The sequence below is a fragment of the Cyprinodon tularosa genome, unplaced genomic scaffold, assembly GCF_016077235.1.
Source record: "Cyprinodon tularosa strain WSP-4 unplaced genomic scaffold, ASM1607723v1 ctg3, whole genome shotgun sequence".
Classification (NCBI taxonomy): Eukaryota; Metazoa; Chordata; class Actinopteri; order Cyprinodontiformes; family Cyprinodontidae; genus Cyprinodon; species Cyprinodon tularosa.
The window spans coordinates 2683016-2706953 of record NW_024039007.1 but is presented as its reverse complement, the minus strand read 5'-3'; the positions used below and the strand labels follow the sequence as shown (position 1 = coordinate 2706953).

Sequence of the window (23938 nt, the reverse complement as noted above, 5' to 3'; positions counted from 1 at the left end):
TCAATTCATGTCAACATGCCGGTGTAAAAAAACAAAAACTAAAAAAAAAAAACAGGAAGAATATTAAAGTTCTTTTTAATTTTTTATTAAAATGGAGTTTAAGAAACACTTCACAAAAATATACAAAAAGAATATCTACAAATGGTATTTACAATGGTGAAATGTAAATCAAAGTATGCAGCAACATTTGTTTAGTAGTTAGTATTTAAATACGTGGAAATTGTTTTTCACTTTTTATATTAGACCGTGGTAAACATTCCATTTTCACAATAAATGTTATCACACAAAAACATTAGTTACTCTCCATAAAAGTCACACTGTTCATATTCAAGAAAACGCAACGATAATATAGCAGCACACCAAAGAAAGTGACGGCAAAAATTGCAACAGTGCATTAAGAGGTCAATATACAGCAGTTTTTTTTTGTTCATTTTTGTTTTCTGAGGAATTTGGTCGGACAGATTGTCTTTCTGTAAGCCATGCACGCTCGTAAACCACAGAACAGATCCTCTAACAAATACGTAACGTCATGAGGGGAAACATCGCTGGGAGGGGTCAGAGGTCAACCAGTCGACAGCACGACCACTTAACTCATAAATGATCCACCAGAGCAACACAGTGACCAGGTCAGGTGTACAGTGCATAGTATGCTTTGGCATGCTGACATCCAGAACATAACAGTGGATGTTACATTCAGGAGGAAGGCCACAAGAGATTGAATAACCAGTAAAAAAAAAAAACCGACAAATGAATTCATGATCCATAAGATACAAAAAACAAACCCCCAAAATCCTCACAGACACTCAGATTAAGGCTAATTCATTAATGCTACATGTTATTAAAAAATGGCATTATCAGAAACGACAATAATATAGGCCTTTCGAGTGTAGAGATGTATACAGATAGCTCTCATTTTTTTTTTCCTTCAAAAAAATAATTCACTGCTGAATGATATGCACACATTAGGTTTTCCTCCTTTATAATCATGGGTTACACAAGAGTCTGTTTGCTCTCCAACTGTTTTCATGACTCAAATGAAAATGAGTTTAGCACACATGCATGCACCAAGGTTTGAGGCAGTAAATAGAATCACGACTTTCACTCATCAAGCTGCCACGTCTGTCCTCCTCATCCTTTTTTCCTCTCTTCGTGGAGCCGTGATGGGAGACGCTGACGCTCCTCTGATGCAGGACGCTGGTCCAGGCGGGATTCTCAGTGAGGGGCGTGGACACACCTCCACACAAAAAGGCTGTAGATGAATGCAGAGGAGTGGAACGTGTGCATCAATCACAGCGCTTTTAATTCTGAATCTTTTCGCATTTTGTCGGATTAAAGATTGTGCAAACAAAAGGAAAACTGTTAGAAACGCTGTTTACGTAGAAAAATTTAAAGTGTGGGTATTAATTCCCACCCCTTTACTCTAAAGCCTTAAAAAAAGTCCTAAGGAATATCAAGTCCTGTAACAGGTGTTGAAATGAGACCAACATTTTCATAGTAATTCTAAAAGAAAAACTATTATCTCCTATTCTCACAGACTCTGTCATACGCACAGCTGTCTGATGCATACTTAAATTTCTAAAACACAAGCAACACAGGAATTCAAACATAAAGAATAAAGTGGATCTGGTTAATTTCAAAATAAGAGAGGAGGCTGTCTGGATTATGGCTGAAACAATTAATGGGTTTAATAGTGATTAATTGTATAGTGTAGAGTGTACACTCTAAAAAATGCCTTTAGCTAACAGTGAAACCCATTCGGAGCAGCAATTATACCAAGATTGTAAACAAATATTAAAACATTTTGCATTCAAGATAAAAAAATAAAATATTCCGTCTGTCAATATGCTCTATCCAGAACCAGAAGTGGAAAGTTTTAGTTTCCACCTGTTTTAATTGCGCAAAACATCTTCTTTAAGTAACTTTTTGCTATCCGATTATTAATCATAAAAATAATCCACAGATTAGTTGATACAGGAATGCATTTACAAGCATCCGGTGGGATTTCCTACAAGAGACTTTATCCCTTTAGTTTTATGTGAAATAAAAATTTTAAACTACCTCAATGGGCGTGTATCCATTTAGTCATGAACACAAACGCAATAGAATTACTTACTTTTTGGTGTTTTTTTGAAGCATATGGCAATCCTACCTTAAATTGTTTTATTTTTAAACGCAAATCTGACATCTTGCATCTCGGTTATGTGTATTGACTATGGGTATGGTGGTGTGAAGGGGTATGCTCATCTGACAGAACACCGGATTACATTCTGATTAGATGTTTAACTTCCTGCAAGATACCAAACCTAAAAATACAGGCAGAGATACAATGAAAAGCTGAAAAGCTTAATCTAGTTCAAAATTTGCGTAAATACATTAAACTCGATTTACATCTAGGCTCTATCCAATCTAAGCTATTTTGCAACAAAAAAAGGGGACAAAAAATAATCCTTAAGTTTGTAACACTGTTATGTATTGAAAATTTTATTTACTGAGAAAATGAAAAAATCCATTCCTTCCTCCCACTTTGGAATTATGCACAACTTTGTGTTGATATATCCAATATAATCCTGTTAAAATGCCTTAAAGTTTGGGGTTACAGCCTATAACTCTGCTCTGTCAGCCTCAGTCATACCTCCTGTCATCACCGCCAGCGCTGACCACGAAGCGATCTCCGTTTGTGAAGCGAACATTTGTCAGGTGAGCGGAATGACCCAGAAATCGTTTGTGTTTGGCCTAAAAGGAGACGGAAACACAGATACAAACCCCATCAGAGCAGATACATCCATGAACAAACACTGATACAACATTTTAAACAGCATGGTAGAGAAAAAAAAAGGGATTATTGAAATAAAATCACATGAAGACTGAAACCCAGCATGGTTCATTCATAAAGCACCCAGAAATCACTAATTACCACTAGGGGGCAATAAAGATCAAAAGTGATGTTAAGACTAAAGTGAATGTTCTCAGAACTAAACCGTCTTCAATGCAGCGTTTTAAGACAGAATAATTATTGCAACAGTAACAATAATATAAAGCTATACTTACAAACTTCTCCGGAGAGGGAAAGTCAAACAGCTTTACCATTCCAAAATCATCTCCTGTGACAATGTTAAGGCCTGAGTGCGACACACAAGCACAGGTCACATCTGCTTTATCTGCATTACGGGACCAGATTCCCACCACTTCGTCTCCCAGGACACTGTCGGAAACACAAAGAACACAACGTCAATAATCCTCCTACATTTACAAAAGAAAGCCTTCAAAAGGTGCGACCACACAATGAAATGTTCCATTTTATATTTCTATGTGATAGACAAACATAAAGCAGAGCAGAACCGTGAGGTAGAGGGAAACGTGGGAAGTCTTTTGGGGTTCTTCTCCAAACGTTTTGTATCTACTGATGTTTTAAAAATTCTTCCTTGGATAATAACTGGAGCTCAGTCAGATTGGAATGAGAGCGAGAGCTGGACTTTTACTAGGCCATTCCAACACATGGATATACTTTGATGCTTGTGAATGGCTCTATGTTTAGTCTTTTGGGACTGCGTGGGAGTGTTGGAGTAGTGGGTTAGAGCAGTGCGCTTGTGCTCTGAGAAGGTTGCAAGTACCCGGTTTGATCACCACAGTCTGCACTCCGGGTTCCTGAGCAAGACCCTTAACCCTACACTGCTCTCCGAGCGCCACACAATGGCAGTCAACTGCTCCCGAAGGGGATGGGTTAAGTGCAGTTTTTTTTTTTGCGGCCTTTTAGCTCACTTTTATCCACTACGGAAGAAACATACCCATACATTAGAAAGTTTGTTTTTTCTGCTTTTTATCACACCACAACTTATCATTGGAGTTTGCCATGATGCTGTTTGTTCACTGATGTTCTGTAAAAACCTCTGAAGCCTTTATAGAAGAAACTGATTGATACTGGGATTATGATTTATGAAGTTGAGTTACATTAGATTTGATATAGGGGTATTAAATGGAAAAGCATTTTCAATCCCTTAGTATTAAATATAAAATCCCCAAAAACAGAATATTTTTTTGAATACATTTCTGATGCCTGTAGGAATATTTCTTACCTAGTCCAAGTGGCCCAGGTAATCCTGTCAATTTGAATCTGTTCCGTGATCTGCCGCCCAGATGGCACCTCATAGACGAGCCGCTTGTAAGCACCTGTGGAAATCTGTGCAACAACAACAACAAGACTTTGAAATAACATACCAACAAAGGTTATGAGATTTGGTATGAATTAGGTTTTTACCTGGATGTAGGAGCTATCTGCAGAGAAATCCATCTGCATGACAAAGCTGGGAATGTCCCTGCAGCAGTTGATGCGGTTCAGCTGCGGGCCAAGCGTCAGGTCATAAAAATCAACGGCGCACTCGGTGGAGCCGACAGCCAAGAAACGTGAATTTGGACTGAACCTGCAACCACAATATGAACTAAATTTATAAAAACGCAGATTTTAATTTTCCCCATAAAAATCCGAGGTTACAGAAATTCATCAAAGTCCACCATCATTACCTGATGTCTTGTATAGAGGAGCGCCTGTCTCTTTTCTTGCCCCAGATTTTAAGCGAAGCAACCAGCAGGATGATGAACTCTCCGTTCTTCATGCCGATGGCCACCATGTCCCCCTCAGGACTGTAACTGATGGTGTGCGCTGGATGGCCCAGGTTTACCTTATTCAGCATCTTCTGTTTTTCCACATTGGGACACAGAAACTCAGACGACTTAGCAATATTTAAAGAAACAATTGATGGGAATGCAAGGTCAGACAGTCAAGCTGAGAGTCACCCTGACCTTTTCCGGGATGTCCCACAGACGAACAGTGCCGTCCTCAGCGGCAGAAAGGAAAACGTCTCTTGAAGGATGGGTGGCCAAACCCCAGATGGGGCCGTCCATGTGTCCATTCACCAGAATGTTGCACGCTGCATTCTTCTCCCCCACTTCAATGATCTCAGCGTTCCTGGTGCCCACCAGGATTTTACCCTGTTCCAAAAACAACTAAAAGTCACCAGAAAGCAGAGGAAGACATTTAAATAATTATATATAAAAAAAAAAAAAAACAGTATTACCTTTCCTCTGCACACAGACCGGACGCAGTCTATGATCTGTCCGGTTTCCAGTCGAAAGGCTCTGCAGCGTTTCAGCTCCTGGTCCCAGAGCTTCAGAGCACCTCCTTCCTTTGATCTGGAGAAAGATTGTTGCTTTCATCAGCCAACTGATATCACAGCATACCTACCTTACTGGTTTATTATAGAATTTAAAGCCTTGAGAAAAATACATTTTCAAAGACCTTCAACCCATTCATAGGAAAAAAAAAAACTAGAAGTAGTTAATTTTCATTTTAAATTTGTCAGTCTCTTATGTCGCTGTGAAGGAATTTCAGTCCAATTTGAAGTTCTCCTAATCCTCATAAATCCACATCACAACGCTTCGACCAGGAAGGTGTCTGGACACTTTCCTTACAAACACTTACAGAGATACTTTGTTCAACAGAGGACTTTATCTTTAAAATTATATCTGCAATTTGCAGTGACCATGTGCTGGAATCACCTCTTCACTGTCGTGCACAACAGGTGGTTTGAAGCATTAAGATAATTCTCCTCACAACACTGCATTGTTCATTATGGTCAAACAACTCGAGCTACGTGTTTCTTGTCCAAAGACACCTTTGCTGAATCTTATTTTCACTGCTGATTATTTTAAAGCCAGGTTTGCTGCCATATTATTGGAGTAAGAAGAGACATAAGCAAAACTATGGAAAGCTAAGTCGTTAAAAAACAGGGGACTTCTGACATGTGGACAACACGGGACTGAAGCATGTTTTGTGCTCCGTTTGTAAATTGCCAGCATGTTGTCTTCGCCTATAATCTCTCTGATTTCAAGTGGTTATGAGCCGTTCTGCTACTTGTCCAGTTTGAGCTGGTAGATGTTGTTTTTTTTTTCCATTTGGCTGCTGAGTGGTGGAGTTCTTATAAGCTCTTGAGGTTTGCCATCTAAAGAGCACTTCTTTTTATTGGCATCATCTATAAAGCACACCAAGAATGAGCCTAAGTTTATTCAAATACAAAACCCCTTTTAACAATTATCAAAAGAAAATATAACACAATCTTATCTGTAATGTAATAAAATTGAAAATAAACAGATGCAATAATTTTTACCCGGACATTATTGTTTGTACTAATTTACTTCTGGACTGTGTGGAAATCTATGAAAAATAAAATTAATGTAAAGTGTTCCTCTGTTTGTACTTGTCTTTATCCTATTTATAGAAGTAGATATAGTCAATTAAATAGCACTATTATTATGCGGAAATGTAATTATGCTTTCTAAACAAAAAATAGCAGATGTTTGGACACCATCTTGTGTTGTTATACTCTATAAAAGAAATAGCAGCTGCTATTTATACCTGAACTGCCTCAAAGGGTCGTCAAAAAAAGGAAAACATTAATAGCAATGAAATATTGATAAAAAGGAAACCCTCACCTTTTATTTTTCAGTTGGCTGTTTCTAAGAATCTGAATTTTTGATAGCTTACAGTCTTTGCTTGTCCATTTTTTCCAGCAGTCTTCAGAACTCCTGTCTGACTTAGAATATTTAGTTTTATAAAAGAAAAAAAGTTTTTTGTTGATAAAATGTGTTATAATTCAGAATTAAATATTATTTTGAGATGCTAACGTTGGTTACTTACATTTCTCAAGTTCTACAAATCAAAACACTCTCTCTTGCTTCTTTACATAACTGCAAGCAGCAGCTTTTGCCTGTTTTAGTGTAGATAATATTTAGTTTTTTAATTGGGACTTGCTTTGTAGCCTAATATTAATTGTAGTAACTGGGGTATTCAAGCACAAATAACATTTAAATTTCGCACTTCAAGCACGCACACATACGGACTAGAAAAATGCCAATCAGGAAGAGAGAAGGCGGAACTTAACTGTGGAGTTAAACAGCGGAATACAGTTATGTGCTGATAAATTAGATGTGCTAAGTTTTTGCGGCACTAGTGGTTCGTTTTTACGACAGTAGGCTGACAGGAAAGGGGGTATGAGAGAGGGGGAGAGACATGCCTCAAAGGACCACAGATCGGATTCGAACCCGGGTCAGCCGCGTCGAGGACTAAGGCCTCATTACATGGGTCATGCGCGCTAACCACTGCAACACCTGCACGCCCTAGCAGTGCTAAGTTTAAGGGACAAGAAAAACTGGGCAGGCACTCAGAGCGGCAGCAGCAGCTACCAGGCAGCTGAGCTACAAAAGGAAAAGAAATGACTGCTGCAACAACGCTGTATTGTAAATTATAAACATGTTATTCACATCAAAATATTGGTAGAGACATGACCCTATCATCCCTATCCAAACCTATGTCTATGCTTATAACCAAAATTAATTTTAAAGTTAAAACTATTAAGAAAAGGTCAAAATTTAATGAGGTGCAATGATTTCCTCTCTAAGGTATTTAGCCTTCTCCATCCTTATTTTGAACAATCGTGATCAAATTTCTTCTTTACACCGTTCTAGCTGGCGGTGATCAATAAAGAAAAATCCCATGAGTGCGTTGAATGTGTTAGAAAATGTTACCTTTACCAGGGCTGACAGTTAACACAGAAGTACTTACGGTCTTTCTTTGCCTCCCGTGACGATGAGGCCGTCCCTCAGAGTGGTGTACATAGTGAACACGGGGCCCGTGTGAGCTTTGGCCACTATTCTTACCAAAATGTGTTCCCTCCAAACACACACATCCCCACTTATGGTACCTGTAAATGTCAAGTTATTCTGAAAAGAAAACAAATCTGCACTAATCTAGTGGCCTAAGAGAGCAGAGCAAGCAATGCAAAAAGACTTCACAGCATGTTTGAGCAGAGCGTTACAGATTTAGAAAACAACCAGTGGCAATTTTACATTCTTTTTTATTATTTTATTAAGGAATGTGGCAAAATCAAATACTGAAGGTAATAGTTACTTACAGCTCCAAATGCTACAGAGAGCATGGTTTGCATCCGGGCGTCCTCTATGGAGCTCAGCACACCTTTCTTGCTGAGCAAAGCTCGACCCGCTAACGTCCAGAATCGCACATGCTTAATGCCCACTGACACAAAGTGTGTGTCCGAGTCAGGACGAAATTCTGCCACAAAGATCCTCTGTGTGTGACCGACCCGGCTGGCCACTTTGGCACCTAAGGTGATTGGAGGAGAGCAGCCAATATTAAGTCCTCATCAAACCAGAGTAGAAAGGAAAGACCAGAGGGGACTTTTTTTCTCCTGGTTTACCTTCCTGCCACTTCCAGATAGTGACGGTGTGTTCAGGGTCCAGACCCACTGACAGCAGGAGCCGTCCTGTGGCACTGAAGCTGACGGAGCAGACGCCACCGGAGTGGAAGCAACGCAGAACAGACAGCGTCTGCTTGGTCATGGCGTCCCACACATGGATGGAGGGAGAGGTGGCTGGGAGCGGATTAACACAATAAATTATATCTGTAATTTTGTTTTTTGCTTCTGGAGCTTTACTTAAATTTCCTCTTATTTAAAACAAATTAAATGATTGTGGTGTGATTTGCGTATTGACTTATGCAAATTCCATCTTTAAAATCACATTAACGGCCATTAGACGGCAGTAATCTAACAATCGTAATCTAACGATTGTAAAGGACTGCCCTCAGTGTTTAACAGATGATAATACCCTTATGGATTTAGAAAATGTCTTACCTGACATGTCGCCAGTATCACCTGTAAAAGCAGAAAATGTGAGTTATTTCAATAGTCACCAAACATTTTTACCCAGCAGAAGAGGCTTTAGGACTATGAATCTGAACAAAAAGAGTGTTTCAATTTACAACTTTCCTTCATTACTGCCTGATTTATCCTTATAAAGTAAGCTTGATATTTTTCACATTTTGTTTCCTGTTTAGACAAATAGCAAAAACAAGCTCTTCATTTGAAAATGAAGGAAAGGGATGCATATTTTTTAATAAATATTAATGGGAAAATAGCATCTATTTGTATTCGGCCAATACTTTGTAGAACCGCATTTCCATTCAACTAAAGCTGCACATAATGGGGAGCGTCTCATTTTGCTTTGCATACCTTGAGCTGAAGTTTTTGTTTTTGATGCTGCCACCACCGTATATCACCATAAGATCAACCCCAATAGACCTCATTAGGAGCCTGGACCTCATTAGGTCCAGGCTGGTGAAAACAAGTTGGAATTATAGGAAGTCCACTCCCACATCTGGCCTCTACATGCTGGACAGATCCAGAAGAAAACCAGACGTACAGCTGCAGAGCCCACCCAGGGTAACGGTCTGCTTTCTTTTAACAATCGCTTTCTCCTTCTCACTTGCATAGAGGCCTGATATGTATAATGCATCACTAACCATAATTTTGTCAGCAGTTTCTCCCACCTAGGCAGCTCCTCTGTGCTGCTTCCCTGATTAATGCTCTCTTTGTTCAGCCTGACAGTTTAAGTGGACAGCCATGTTTTGGTAGATCTGCAGTTAGGGTTAGAGGACGGACAGCAGGGAGCTCTGTGACATGTTTAAAGCTTGGGATATTATTTTCATCCTCTAACTCTGCCTTAAATCTCTCACTTATGTTCCCTGGTCTTCATGATGCTGGATTTAAACTTACAATAAAAACACACAAAGATGGACTCTATTTAGCAATTAGACACCTCCTGATTACATCTGGTTGGACTGTTTTTTATTTACAGGAGTATCTATACAGAAGGCTTAATAAAAATCCACACTACAAATCTTCCTAATTTTCCTTTTACTTCATAATTAGCATTTTTTTTTCACTTGAATAATTAAAGAGATGCTTCTGTTGTGTATTTTAGTCTCAAACTTTCCAATGTAAATATCTGTGCTGTGTTGTGTGTGTTGTATATTTGTACCTCAGAGTATTTGATCCCAGGTATCATCATCAATGTAATAAATCCTCACATTTTGAGCCACAAACAAAGAGAATGACTTTTCCCAAACATACCTACTTGGCCCGTTGCCACCACATTGGGAAATTTTGGGTGTTGATTGATTGTCAGGCACAAAATGTCATCACTGTGTTCAACATAGAAACTTTGGCAGGCTGCGGGACAAACATAAACAGAAGAAAATGAAATAAAGCTCGATTCATTAAGAATATCCCCTTTTGTCTTGAGCCTCTATTTACAGGTTGTCAGGTTGAGCACGATGCCGACTGAGGCCGTGTGGTAGATGATGTCCGCCCCCTCGTTCAGGTAGTGCACGTTGTTGCGGCAATCATTGCCACGGTAACCAAACACCAGCTCCAGAACTAGGTCCTGTGGGAGAGAAGAAGACAGTCTGAGAGTCAGAAAGGTTAACTCCATGACAACAGAGACGTGTCCAGAGCCAGCTGACGGCACAGATGATTCGATTACAGCATGGCCACAATCTCCCATGGGGCGACGAATGGATGGACGGCAAGCAAGCGGCATCTTCAGCTGAAATATAAGCTATGTACTGTCCATCTTGGGTTTGTTTGCATTAGTTCGCCTTATTTTGGTTAGGACGTGCAGAAGTTACCTCAATGGGTCTCTTCTTCTTGCCCACATTGTTGGTCTGCAGCTTCTCAGGCTGTGGCAGCGCTCTGCTGACAGGAGGCCTGGAACAGACAGCTGGGATATGACAGGGCTCCTGCAGCTCATGATGGCAATAAAGAGGATGATAATGATAGCAGTTACATTACACCATATGAGTGCAAAACATTTAGTGGGCGCAATAAAAAGGAGAAGTAAAGGTTGGAAATTAGTCACTCTCACTAATCTGCACTAATTGGCTGAAGCCCATAAAAGCTGTGTATACGGTAGAGTGTAATGTTTCCTCACTATCTGCATAGAATAGGTAATAAGATAATTATGATGGATACAAACAGGAGGTAAAGCGATGATTCAATAATAAATGGAGGAGAAAGGGTGGGATTATATAAATAATAATGGTGCTTTCTACTCCTTTTTGAGGTTATTACAGATTTGCTTTATTTTTTGTTTGTATTTAAATGTTTGAAGTAAACCTTTATCATCATCTCTCATATCTATTTATTTGATTCCAAGCAGCCATATTTGCTTTGTAAATTTGAACTCTTGAAAACAGTGATTTTTAAGCGTTTCTAAAGTTTTATTTAGACTTTCTTGGCGTACTGTGGATATTTTGTGGGGGAAAAAATGTCTTTGACTAACAGTACATATTTTCTTACAGCCAAAATTACTTTCTGCAAAAACTACTTTCAAAAATCACCTTATAGAGAGCCTGAGTCTTTGGAGGGAAACCATCTGGATTCAAACGACATGCTGAAAACATCTTTATTTCTATCTAATGAACAGCAGCTTTAACAAGATTAAAGGTTTCTATGTTACAGGTGAAAAGAGATTAAAAATTCTGTGAAATGAGAGTAATGGCACTGCATAAACCATAAGCTGAGAGTAAACAAGAAAAAAAAAACAATTAATTTTAGAGGTTATAAAATATTATTTAAATGTTGATAAATATCTATAATATCTTATTTAAACTCTCCGGTTTATAGGTTTCTTTAGATTTCTACATGAGAGCAAATGTTATGATGATGATGATTACCTTGACCCTCTTTATGGCAGCAAAAACAAGAAAGAAAACAAAATTAGAAAAATTAATCCCTCGCTGCATTTCTCTCTGCTGTTGAAAACAAAAATAACCAACCTTCAGCTGCTCTGGACACAAAATATTAACACCAATCAGCGCTGTTATATAAACACACAGTAAATGGGTCTAATTATGAAAACTGCTGGCCAGAGGAAGCTGCACAGAAAGCTGTCATCATTAAATGAAAAGAGGGAATGTTAAAATTAATCGCACCGAGGCACAGGATGTCTTTCCCACATTGTAATGTAAACTGTTAATAGATTAATGTGACAAATAAAGAAACAGGTTCTTCAAACAGACTAAAACCACACAGGAAGATTTATGAATTGTTAATATTTTTCATATTAGATGTGCATTGAAATGTGACTGCTCAGAGACAGAGAATAATAAATCCACCTTAAATGGACAACTTTTATTACTGAATGTTCAATTTGAAAGATGGAGAGAGTCAAATTAAATGTCAGAAATCATTTTTAGCCTAATCTGTGCAGCTAAAAAGATCTGCAAAACAGATAAAACGGCATTTCAGTCTAAACGGGGCATTGCAAAAGGCTCCACTTTTTACCCTGTTAAGAACTTATAATGATGCTTCATGAAAGACTAAAAAGCGAACGGTGCAAAAGTTAGAAAAAGGGGAAAAATATCAACTTTTTATAAGAAAAATACAAAAAAACTTTGTTTGCTGATATACTCTTATAGAAAGATCCAGCATGATTTATTCTGCTGTTCGGTAAAATCGACAAAAAGGATTGCTAGACAGCATTAGAGAACACACAACATAAAGACCCGGGAACACAGCAGGCAGGTCAGGGAGAAAGTTGAGGAGATATTTAAGGCAGAATTAGGTTATAAAACAGTTGTTCTCAACCATGTTCCTCAGGGAACCCTGTCCTGCATGTCCTGCACGTTTAAGGTGTTTCCATCATGCCAGAAAAGAATGGATGATTAACCGGCTCATTTGAAGCAGGTGTGCCGTAACAGAGTCATTTCTAAAACACTCATGGCAGGGCTCCCTGAGGACCTGCGTGGAGACCCACTGCTATAAAACTATATCCCAGGCTTTGAATAATTATAATAATTCCTCATCCATGTACAGTATGGAGACAGTTTGCTACAACTGAACACTAGAGGTAGAAATCACCTAAAACATGGATGGAGGTTCACATTCCAGTGGTACAAGAACCCTAAAAATACAGCCAGAGCTCCAATGCAGATCAGAGCTATTTAAAATGTGCTAACAATGGCCTAGTCAAAGTCTAGCACTAAATCTAAATTAGAATCTGTGACGAGAACTGAAAATGTTTGTTCACAAAGGATATCCATCCTGTTGGACTAAGATTGACATAATTTACAGAAAAGAATGGATCTAAAATGATAATCATGATGAACTGTGTTGATTTAGGAGGCCTGGATAAAATTGCACTTAAAGGTATGCTGAGCTCCATAGAGGAAGCCCGGATGCAAACCATGCTTTCTGTAGCATTTGCACAAAATCCATCCAGTTCAGATTTAAAGAGAAGGAATTCAAGATTCCTTTGTGACCTTTAGTGAGACGTGTCCTGCCTTAAAAACAATTCAAAAACATTCAAACTATTAGAGGATATAGAATTCAGCCTATGAGCTTAAAAGTTAAAAACATACTATAATTGAATTTGTTTTGGTTTTCAATGGTTACAGCTTTATGCCTCCTTCAGAACCAGCACACCAGAACTCACCTGACCACCCCTTGCCTTCATGTGGTAGAAAATAGTGGATAATCAGAGATGGACAGCCATTAAAGGAAAGAAGAAGAAGAGCAGAAAAGGCAGAGTTAATTCAAAGGAGAGAGAAAATGAAGAGAATTCACACACAGGGAAAGAAATTATTGGAATAAAGTTCCAGACAAAGGGGATAAAACTCCATCACAGTTGGGTAATAAATACCTTTCGTCGATGGAGGGCTCCTTCATCTGCAGGTGAGGCTTCACCCCCGTCATTGGTCGCATGTTAGTAGATAAGGCTTTGATGGTGTAGTTGATTTCATTCTCCCTCGTGACGTCACTGTCGTAACCTTATAGAACACAAAAAAATGGCATCTTTAAAGTAACAACGACACAGTTTGAAGTTTTAGACCCCAAACAGGAGTTCATCTCTTGCCTCCATCGTCCTCGCTCTCGATATCCGACTCCTCGCTGTCGCACGGTTTGAATTCCCGCAGGCCCTCGGGCTCGTGGGCCCAGATCATGAGGCACGTGTCACCCCCACCAACTGTCACCAAGAGGCTGTCATCATGGGTCCATCGCACATTGGTAACATGTGTGCTGTGCGCCACATAGCGCTTGAACTTTGCATACTTTCCCTGGAGGGAAAAGAAAAAAAAATCATTTTAGCAATTGTGATGATAACACATTAGCATAATATTTGCATGAATCCAAAAACGTTTGTTTGAGTCGTAAGAAATCTGCATTGCACAAATGCACATTTATTGGCACTTCTGGATTAGATCCACCAAAAAGCCTTTAAGAAATATATATTACATATATATATAAACCATTAAAATACACATTAGAAAATCCTTCTATAAGTATGTGTAAGGCGAAGTAATTATTAACTATTACCTTGACAGGGTATCTGAATAACTTGACGTATCCTAAGTCGTCCCCTGTTGCTAGCACCCTCCTGTCATTGCTAAGGCAGGCAGCGGTCACCTCGGCAACCTCGCTGATCACAGGCCAGGCGCCTTCAACAGACGGCCCCAGGACACACGTCCACGTGCTCCAGTCGATTTTCTCCACCTGAAACAAGTCAGTAGAGATTATTTCAGCAAGGCTGCCTTTTAACTAAATTGTTCAATGTCAGACTAACAGCAAGGTGCCTCTCTGCCCCCCTAAGCCGAGCTGACACTAACAATATAACTGTTTCATACAATATATCCATTTTTCTAGATCAGTTTTCTAGATTTGGTAAGGAGAAATAAAGTCTGGCATGGATTTGTTTTCAAATGTACTACCTCTTTGTGTAATGACAAACATTTTTACACATTTTTCCTTAATAGATGGTTCAGATCAGAGTAGATGGAGAGAATCAGACGGCTTTTGGGAAGTTGATACAACAGCAGTCTAATCAGGGCTTACAGACGTAGGAAACAACAACAGACGTTGAGGTTCATCACAATGCTAAGCAGAATTATCACTGGAAATCTTGTGGCAACGTAGGGAAGCTAGTATTTACTAGTATTTACTACTTCCACCTTCGTAACATTAACCATCTCAGTTCCTCCCTCACCACTCACACTGCCTCTGTCCTTATCCACAGTCTCATCACCTCCCATCTTGATTATTGTAATTCTCTTCTTTTCGGCCTCCCTCATAGATCCCTCCATAAACTCCAACTTCTTCAGAACTCAGCAGCTCGTGTCATCACCAGAACCCCCTCTTTTCATCATATTTCCCCTGTCCTTCACCAACTTCATTGGCTCCCATTTCAGTTCAGAATACAATTTAAAATCCTTCTATATACTTTCAAAGCCATAACCTTGCTCCTCCATATCTGTCAGACCTCCTTCACATTGCCACCTCCTCCCGCTCCCTTAGATCCTCCTCCTCCATCCACCTCAGTGTACAACTTGTCACAGTGGGGAGCAGAGCCTTCAGCCACTCTGCTCCCCAGCTCTGGCACTCACTCCCTCCTGACCTCCGCAGTATTGACTATGTCCCCTTATTCAAAACCAGACTCAAACCCATCTGTTCCAGCTCGCTTATTTGTAAATACACTGCTCTTGTCCTTCCCAATAACTGTTTTTATGTTCCTGTATTTGTATTTTTTTATTTTAATTTTTATCCTCTGTAAAGCGACCTTGAGTGTCCAGAAAGGCTCTGTTAAATAAAATGTATTATTATTATTATTTTTATGAATGTCTGAAATTTCATGATTACAGAGGCTGAATGTAAGGAGATGATGCGGTCTGAGCAGCTGATCTGAGAAACGAGGTACTCCTGACCCGCGCCAAGACCTACTGATGAACTAGTACCAGTTTAGTGCAGTTTGGTTGGGGCTGGCACGGTCCAGTTCAGTTATGCGTGCCAATAACACTCAACAGTTATCTTGGTTACCAGGCTCGGACCGATCTCCGCATGGTTTCAAACAGGTAGTGTAAATGGGGCTTAAGTGGATGGAGATGTCCTAGTAGCTTTTAAGTTGTTCCTAATTTGCTCCATTTTCAGACAACCCACTGAACATGGCTCAATGGCAAGCTTATACCTTCTTTAAACTTCTCCAAGGTTTTAACTCTAGGGAATCAAAGTAAAATTAAAGGTTAAATGAAAATGGGTGCCAGATTATCCCTAAGAAAGAATTTTTTTGCTACTGGTAAAAAAGACCCCATAAAAGAATTAGATAGAGAGATTTGTGAAATTAATGTAAAAAAACAAGCACTTGGAAATACAACAGTGTTTTTAAACTAGTATAACCAGATGGAATCTAAGTTCATTTTACCAGATTATGTGAAAATATGTGTTTATCTGAAGCATAAATGGAAAAAAGAGACTTGTGAAGCTCATTTGATCAATTCTACAGGAGACTAACGTAATGAATATGAGGAGAAGATTAATGCCTCAGGTGGATGTGTCATTCTCGACCTAACGCATCTATCATCTACGACACTTATTTTGTAAATGCTCCCCTTCCGCTGTGCGCCTCGCAGGTGCCTAAATGTCACGACGTATTATCTCAAGACCACCAACACTATCCCACTTCCCTGGCCTAAATTAGAACGATACTGGTGAAAAATGGGCCGTGTTAATGCTTCAGTGCCCTTCGCCGAGTCTCGTCTGATCCCGAGGGGGAAAAAGCGGGCTGGAGGCGCCAGAGACACGACTGCTCCTCCGTATATCCTCCTCCCTCCCTGCTTACCTCGGAAGCAGGGATGGTCTGTCTTTTGCCACGAGGAGCTTCGAAAAAGAACAGCTCTTTAGCCGACGTGTTGACCTGGAGTAGTTTTCCTGTGAATAAAAGAGTCCAGAGACATTTTTAGATTATTCACAACTGTTTCTCAAAAACAAAATGCAATAAAAACAGTGCTTCAGGGGCCCTGTTCACCTCTTTTGTCCCAGTCCAGGTGGGTGATGTAACTGAGGCATCCTTTGCACACTCCAACCCGTTTGCTGCTCATTACATTGTAAATATCAACAAAACTGTCTCCTGAGGCGACTGCAAGGTACTTTCCGACTCCTAAGCCAACAAAAGATAAAGCAGTTACATAATGAGCCTTCAGCCAAGATTTTCCATAAGAATTTCAAAAATTCCTACCATGTTTTTACTTCAGGGTAAACCAGTCTGCATACAGTATGGACTGTCATGTAAGTCGCTATAGTTTGAGGTTTTATTTGATTTTTATAAATTATTCTCATTCAGTTTGGACAAAAATAACCATCCTTTTTGTCAGAATTGGTGGCGCTCATTTAAACTGGTTGGTTTAATTGCACTGAGCTGCCCTTTAAGCATAATCCATACATTTTCAGTAAGGTTCAGGTCAGAGTAATTCCAGAAACTCTGATTTACTCCAAATCAAGATTTAGGATCAAACTTGTATGTAAAACGCTTCTTGCATGAGACACATCAACTCCGATAAACAAAATTCCTGTTCTAAATCTGTATTTGTTGTCTTGTCTGACTACTTTTTCTTTTTTTTTTTCACAGTACATCAATAAGCATGTAATAACAGGGTAATAACATAGCAAGTTACACTATAGTACTAGGTAACAAGAAAAACTTAATGGAAAATTTTGGTAAGTACTATTACCAGGTAACTCAGTCATTGTACCAACAGCAGTAAATGAATGAGTTAGTTATCTAGTAAAATGCAGTGTATTACCTGACATGTAACAGAAAACCAAACCTAGAAGACAACAAGCCAATCTTCTTAACTAAACCCTTTTTCTATGTATCTTGAGTTCAGTTTTATAATGCTTTATTTACCTGATCATAAGTTACAATTTACTTCATAATCTTTTGGTAGGTGGTGGCCAAAAATAGAAACCATTATGTAGTAACCTAATGGTAATTACCCGCCAAATGTGTCCATTGTGACTTAGTAACATATAATTGGAATAATTACATGCAGATAATTATTTTGCAATTATATACCTCAATTTTTGGGTCATTTACTAAATTAAGTTTTTCTTGTTACGAAGTAATTTAGTGTCACTTGCTATGTCATTACCCTATTATTATTATATTATTGATATACTGTAAAAGAAAGTTTTACCGAAACCTATTCTCAGAAGGTATTTGGTTTGATCAAGTCAGTAGCTGAAAGTGTCCATCAAGCTAGATGGTGTTGGTTAGAAACTCGCTCCATCAGGATGTTAAACTCTTGGTCTTCTCTTTATTATCGGTGTCAGTCTAACGGGATTCTGAGTTGCTCTTTAATATCTTAATCAATTCCCTTTGATTAAATTTCACACTATGACAGAACCAGGTAATCAAATAGAAAAATAGGTCCAATAATATACCTGAACTGGTGCTGAAAGGACAAACCAGGCTAACATAAAGTTACCTGAATGGTCTTTAGTACTGGTGCTTTTTTTGTCCAGTCCAAAGCAACCGATTTTATTAGTTAAGATTTAAGTGAAAACTAACAGTTCTAAAACAAATTATATATCTCTTAATAATAAGAGCCAAAATCTTAATTAGCATTTGGGAAATGGAACCCCTCCCATACCTGCTGATCAGCTTTTTTATGTTAAAATTAAAAGCTAACTTTAAACCTAAAGCCGTCGGGGACTATGCATACTCACCTGCTTAACTGTATGTGTTTGAGCTTGAGTAGATCAGAGAAAATACATAATCAAATAAGGGAAACGACATTGGGAATTAATAAGGGATATATTGGAAAACAATTTGTTTTTTGTTTCATTAAAGTTCTATAACTATTCTACCATGGAAAATCAGCCAAAAAAGACCATCAAAGAACAAAATAATATTAATGGTATTTGTTACCCTTTATATAAACCTATAAGAACTACTATAACTATAAAGCATAAGTGTAAAGAGATTAAAATGTGATCCACTCTTGGTCAAGTTTCAGCATTGGGTTCTCAGCTGTGTGTTGAGCAGAAACAGTGATCGTTTAACAGCAACAGCCTGTTTTGTATCCTGAAACCTTCGTTGATACTAAAAGAAATCCATGGATGTTGTGAAGAAACCGTATCCCTTTGAAGATTAAGTGTGCAGACGAAAGAGAGTTTAGTTTCCAGCTCTCACTTTGTCGTCCCCCACTGTTTCTCATTCCCCTCTCGCTGCTTCTCTGTCTGGCCTTGTTACAGAAAGCTATTAATTTGGGTCAGGCCTGCAGCAGTTCTCTCCCCCCGACTCACAGTGGGAGGGGGGAAAAAAAACATGTATACCTGCTGATATTCAGCACATACTCCTACATGGCGTACACCTAGCTGCTCTGAAGGGCATGGAGATTTAAGAGGTCTATTTACATCCGGATGAGTTTTATCGGCTGGTAAAGGAATGCGTAGGTGAGCCGCCAACCTGGAGAGAATCTGATATCGGAGATGATGTCCTTGCGGTGGTGGAAGGACACCAGGTCTTCCAGGGTGTCTGCATTTACAATGAGGAAACTGCCGTCGTTCAGGCCCACCGCTAAAGCTTTCCCATCCGGGGAGAAGCAGCAGCAGCGGCCGCCTGTGGAGGAGAGAGGTTGTCTTTTGAAACCAGCACACCGTCTGACAGGAAAATGCAGACATCCTTTGGTGATTTTCAAATGTGACAAACCTTTCCTGAGTTTGCGCACAGCCAGCATGCAGTGGCTGGGTGAGAGGTCCCATATGCGCAGGGTTTTGTCATCGCTGACCGTGGCACAGAGTGGGAGGTGGGGGTGAGTGGCCAGGCCCCACACCTCGCCCTCCATATGACCCTGCAGATACATCCCAGAGTGTACATATTTAATCTAAGAACACATGAAGAGGGATACCAGGGTTTTTAGAGGCTAGAAGCAGTGATCTTCCGCCCACTATGCCAATATAACCTTTAACTTACTATACTGTCTTCACTGCATTATCAAGGTCTATCACTCATATTCTGATTCCACTATAGCTGCCCTGGCTCGCCTGTTACCTAGAAACCAGATTCAAGGGCAAATTTTGTTTCTTGTCTCACAGGAATTGATCCTGGCTGTTAAAATGCCCATCAACAGGCCAATACCATTTGTTCTTGTCCACAATCAAGAGGAATTCAAGGAAGCTTCAGAACCACTAAACTAAATTAACAATTTCCTTATTGATTGACACTAATTCATCATATTTTTTAAGTACTGCCCATTAATCTCATTAATGTTTCACTATTGTTATACACCTGAAAAGCTTAAAAAAAATGTGCCTTAACACCAAGGATAAATTATGTGATAACACAAAAAAATTAATTTACTTATTATTATTGTATGTATTTATTTACATTTACATTTACAATTTTATCTGTTTGGACAAAGTACTGTCAAAATGCTGATATTGATTCATAAAACAACACAGAGCAAGAATATTTGAACAATCAGCTTCTGGTTCTGGAGCTTACAAGCCTGTAAGCTCCAGTAATGCTCTGCAGGGCCTTGCAAAAGGCATTTACATCACTTAAACCTTTCCCCGTTTGTCACATTTCAGCCACAAACTGTTTTTTGTTAGGATTATGTTAGAGAATGTGGAGAGGTTGTAATAAGATGAAAATTAAAATAAAACATTAAAAAAATAATCAGAAGTGTGTGTGAATCAATAATCAGATTTTGCTGCACACACAGCCACAACACTTTTGCCAAGTTGTTTAATCTCAGCCTGATTGAATGAACTGCTTCCATAAACTATATTTTTTACACTTTAATCAGACTCTTCGTTTGCATAACAGCTTTCTTGTTTGTGTTGAAGAAAGGCGGTCCCACAGCATGATGCCTCCACCACCGTGTTTCAATATGAGGCATTTTCAGGATGAGTCCGCTTTTTAACCACACATCGCAATTTGCATTAGGGCTTGTTACAACACAAAATCCTAATAATTACACTGAATGTTCATCTTTGTAATGTGACAAAATGTGAAATAGTTGAAAGGGTGTGATTACTGCATTGTGTATTTTTTGTTATCCCCACCTGGACCAGGAGAGTGATGGGGCCACTCTTGTCCACCTCCAAGATCTCGCCGTTCTTGGTCCCAACAAGGATGTGGCCGTGGCCGAGAGATATGGCACGTATGGAGGGGTTGTCCTCTAAAAGGAGCCCTGCAGAGGGGGAGGAATTACAGAATAAAGTCTTGAAGCAGAGCGGCTTTATTTGTAAAAAAAAAAAAAATCCTGTATATTTTTAATGCATTTTGATTTGATGGTTGTATAATGTAAATGGAGAGGATGAATGGTGATGGATAATTGGGAACAGGATGACCTTTTTACCTTTAGAGCCTTGAGCTAGGACTGCTCTCTTTATAGCATAGGTCTTCAGGCATCTCTCGAAAGTGTCATCCCACAGAGCTACTATACCATCCTTTCCACCGGTCACAAAGCCCTACAGGGAAAAAATGTCACAGTGCTGTAATACAGTCTGTTTGCACATCCCACCGTCAGAGCATAGTATAACAATGTTCTCCACACAATAAAAGTAGAAATCTAAACAGACTTTAAATCAAATGACAATAAAACACATTCCTTTGGCTCTGTAACTCACTTTTTCAAGAGCATGCATGCTAAAAACAGGACCATCGTGAGCTTTGACAGTCTTCATAAGGAACATGTCTCTCCAGATGCAAATGTCCCCCCCGCATGTTCCTGAGAACACCATCTCCTCCGACCAACCGTACACAGCACACATCATCGTCTCCGTCTTCCCCATGTTCCCCTTGCGTCCAATTAGTCCACCACCTGAAAGAGAGCCAGACAAACGGTGAACTGCCTCTGAAATGTGTCAGAGCAGAGACAGAGTTTCTGCTTGTTAGAGTCTAATTCTATGAACGTTGTTAAAAAAAAATGTAATCTTTACCAGCTTTATGCCAAAACTTCATGTGTTTCACACCAGCAGTGATGAGCTTGTCAGGTAGGTAGGGATTTATTTTGACAACAAATATCTTGTCCTTGCTTCCTCTGAAAGAGAAGATGCACATAACAAAGCATTAAAATAGCACCTTCAACGTTAGTCCCACAGTGGTACATTTTGTTTAAGCGCATCTCCTTCCTTAACATACACAACTGTTCAGTGGTCTTCAAATTATTTCTGCTCTATGAATTTTTCCTAAATTTTCCCAGGTTTCAGGGAAAAAATAATAAAGAGGTGCACAGTCATGAGTCCAAGAGTTGTAGCGCCTTCTTCTTTGCCGCTAATAAAGCCCCTACCATGCTAGTGCATGTACAGACTGGTAATTTGCTCGTTTATCTTTGCAAAATCTGTCAGATTTGGTGGAAATTATAGGTAAACATCAGTTTTCCAAATCTTCTCACAGCTTTTTATTCAGATTTCAATCTCCATCCCAGTCTCAAATCGCTTGCAGCTTCTAACAGGATTTCTGCTCAGGATTTATGTTTAGCTCTGCCATCTTCCGCCCTACTTTAAACTATTTGCTGATTGTTAATATTACTTGTAAAAATTAGATTATTAATCAAATGCATTAAATTCTTAGAACAGATTAGGTTGAATTTCGATCAAAGTTTGAGCTGCACTGGAATAAAAAAAATGCATTTTATGAAAATTGATGCACATTTTTAAATAAGGAAATACATATAGGCTATAAATCATTAATAATGATGAAATAAAGACAAATAAAAGAAAAGTTCTGGTTTCCCTGTTAGTTGCTTCAAAGTTTCCATCCTAGTCTATTATTTGTTAAACCACCTTCCCCTGCAGCCTCCTTGTCTTATCCATCCTCCTCCTTTCCCAGCTAAAGAGGAGACAGTGATGCTGTACAAGCCGGCTCTGTCAGGCTCCATCTCCCTCTGTGCGAGTCACTGCACTGCACAACAGGGGTCTGCAAAGGAGATTAGTGCTGCTCCAAGCTGTCCCTGAGGTACATTAAGAGCCTTGGGAGCAACCTGCATCGTACTTGCTCTAAAACGGCCAGGAGGGGTGGATTTCAATGGAATGACTCAGCAACAATAAAACACCTGTTCATAATGTATAGATATTTTGGCAGCTTTTCGGGTCAGTTGCTTCGATTGTAGCCTCTGGGTTTTGCAACTTTTGCATTCAAATAGAAAGTTGTAAGATAATTGGACACGTTAAGCTTTATAGAAATTTATAATGCAAGGTTGTTTTCTGCTGTTTTGTTTTTCTTCCGCTCACCACAAAAATGGCGCTAGGGGGCGTGTCAGTCACGTGTCTGACAAAGACCGATTAGCCAAATTTTGGTGTTTGGTGTTGTTTATATCGAGGGTTTACATAACATGGAAGCAACTTTATCAGTGCTGCAAAAGAAAGTCAGTCTCACAATAACTGATTTATCATTAAAACATGAATTTAAGGACTTTACGATTCCTCTTCGATTAATTCCGTTAACTTTGCTTCACTTAAATGTTTCTAATCACGAAACATATTTTAATACCAGAAGGATATTAAACTGTGACTAAACAGACTTGATGATCCCCGAAGGTGTTGTGGATCAACTAGTTGATTTCCTCTTTATGTCTTTTTTATTGGATCCTAATCCTTTAACATAACTGAGGCAAAAGATGCCTCAGGCTGATTAGATGTCCTGAGTTCGTTTTCACCCTCCTGGTTGGCCCCCTTTCCCTGACTAGGAAGGTTCCCCACTCTCCCATGTATTCCCCGCTGGTGGGTTGCGGCTCTCCATGTGACTTACAGGCTTTAGATTTTAAATTTTTTCAGATCTGAAGATAATATTTAACTATATAATATTGTAAGGCATTCATTTTGTCAGACACACTGTATTTATGTGATTTCTTGATTTAATATGTATGAAAATCTAAATTGGAATAATTAAATTGAGGCTTTTTTTGCCTCAATTTAATTATTCCAATTTAATCATCTAATCACTGTTTAATCTTCATTCAGCTCTTATGTGAAAGTTGATTTACAAAGTTCTTTAATAAATGAAACTACATGAAAACAACATATTTACTTTTCCAATTATACCTGCCTGATATCAAAATTTGTTTGATGATCTGAACTAGAATAGAGAATAGAATTCAACTTTATTGTCATTACACTGTCACAGTACAAAGCAACAAACTTCACTCTCTGCATTTAACTCATCCCTTTAGGGAGCAGTGGGCTGCCTTTGTGTGGCACCCAGGGAGCAGAATGGGGTTCAGGCTCTTGCTCAGGGACCCAGAGTTGCAGTC

The 23938-nt window shown here is 39.2% G+C and overlaps 1 protein-coding gene across 8 annotated transcripts in view; it reads right to left on the bottom strand.

Moving 5' to 3' along the window:
• Nucleotides 1-416: 416 nt before the first annotated feature.
• The window catches only part of eml5 (EMAP like 5), a 73194-nt gene continuing 49672 nt past the window's right edge, over nucleotides 417-23938 (bottom strand). For 2 of the 8 annotated variants that reach the window (XM_038291485.1, XM_038291487.1), the window contains 28 exons: nucleotides 21627-21727; nucleotides 21315-21508; nucleotides 21044-21155; nucleotides 20748-20875; nucleotides 19390-19531; nucleotides 19147-19299; nucleotides 16705-16836; nucleotides 16519-16607; nucleotides 14226-14402; nucleotides 13765-13966; nucleotides 13552-13678; nucleotides 13345-13359; nucleotides 11585-11593; nucleotides 10538-10616; nucleotides 10164-10293; nucleotides 9981-10079; nucleotides 8703-8723; nucleotides 8268-8441; nucleotides 7965-8173; nucleotides 7616-7773; nucleotides 5073-5187; nucleotides 4798-4986; nucleotides 4519-4691; nucleotides 4256-4418; nucleotides 4074-4177; nucleotides 3049-3202; nucleotides 2633-2733; nucleotides 1213-1249 (listed from right to left, as the gene is read on the bottom strand). In XM_038291485.1, coding sequence (XP_038147413.1) covers nucleotides 1213-1249; nucleotides 2633-2733; nucleotides 3049-3202; nucleotides 4074-4177; nucleotides 4256-4418; nucleotides 4519-4691; nucleotides 4798-4986; nucleotides 5073-5187; nucleotides 7616-7773; nucleotides 7965-8173; nucleotides 8268-8441; nucleotides 8703-8723; nucleotides 9981-10079; nucleotides 10164-10293; nucleotides 10538-10616; nucleotides 11585-11593; nucleotides 13345-13359; nucleotides 13552-13678; nucleotides 13765-13966; nucleotides 14226-14402; nucleotides 16519-16607; nucleotides 16705-16836; nucleotides 19147-19299; nucleotides 19390-19531; nucleotides 20748-20875; nucleotides 21044-21155; nucleotides 21315-21508; nucleotides 21627-21727 — 3487 coding nt within the window. Of the gene's footprint in view, nucleotides 1250-2632; nucleotides 2734-3048; nucleotides 3203-4073; nucleotides 4178-4255; nucleotides 4419-4518; nucleotides 4692-4797; nucleotides 4987-5072; nucleotides 5188-7615; nucleotides 7774-7964; nucleotides 8174-8267; nucleotides 8442-8702; nucleotides 8724-9980; nucleotides 10080-10163; nucleotides 10294-10537; nucleotides 10617-11584; nucleotides 11594-13344; nucleotides 13360-13551; nucleotides 13679-13764; nucleotides 13967-14225; nucleotides 14403-16518; nucleotides 16608-16704; nucleotides 16837-19146; nucleotides 19300-19389; nucleotides 19532-20747; nucleotides 20876-21043; nucleotides 21156-21314; nucleotides 21509-21626; nucleotides 21728-23938 lie in introns of those variants that run through there. The other 6 variants (XM_038291486.1, XM_038291489.1, XM_038291488.1 and 3 more) reach the window with 4 other exon arrangements.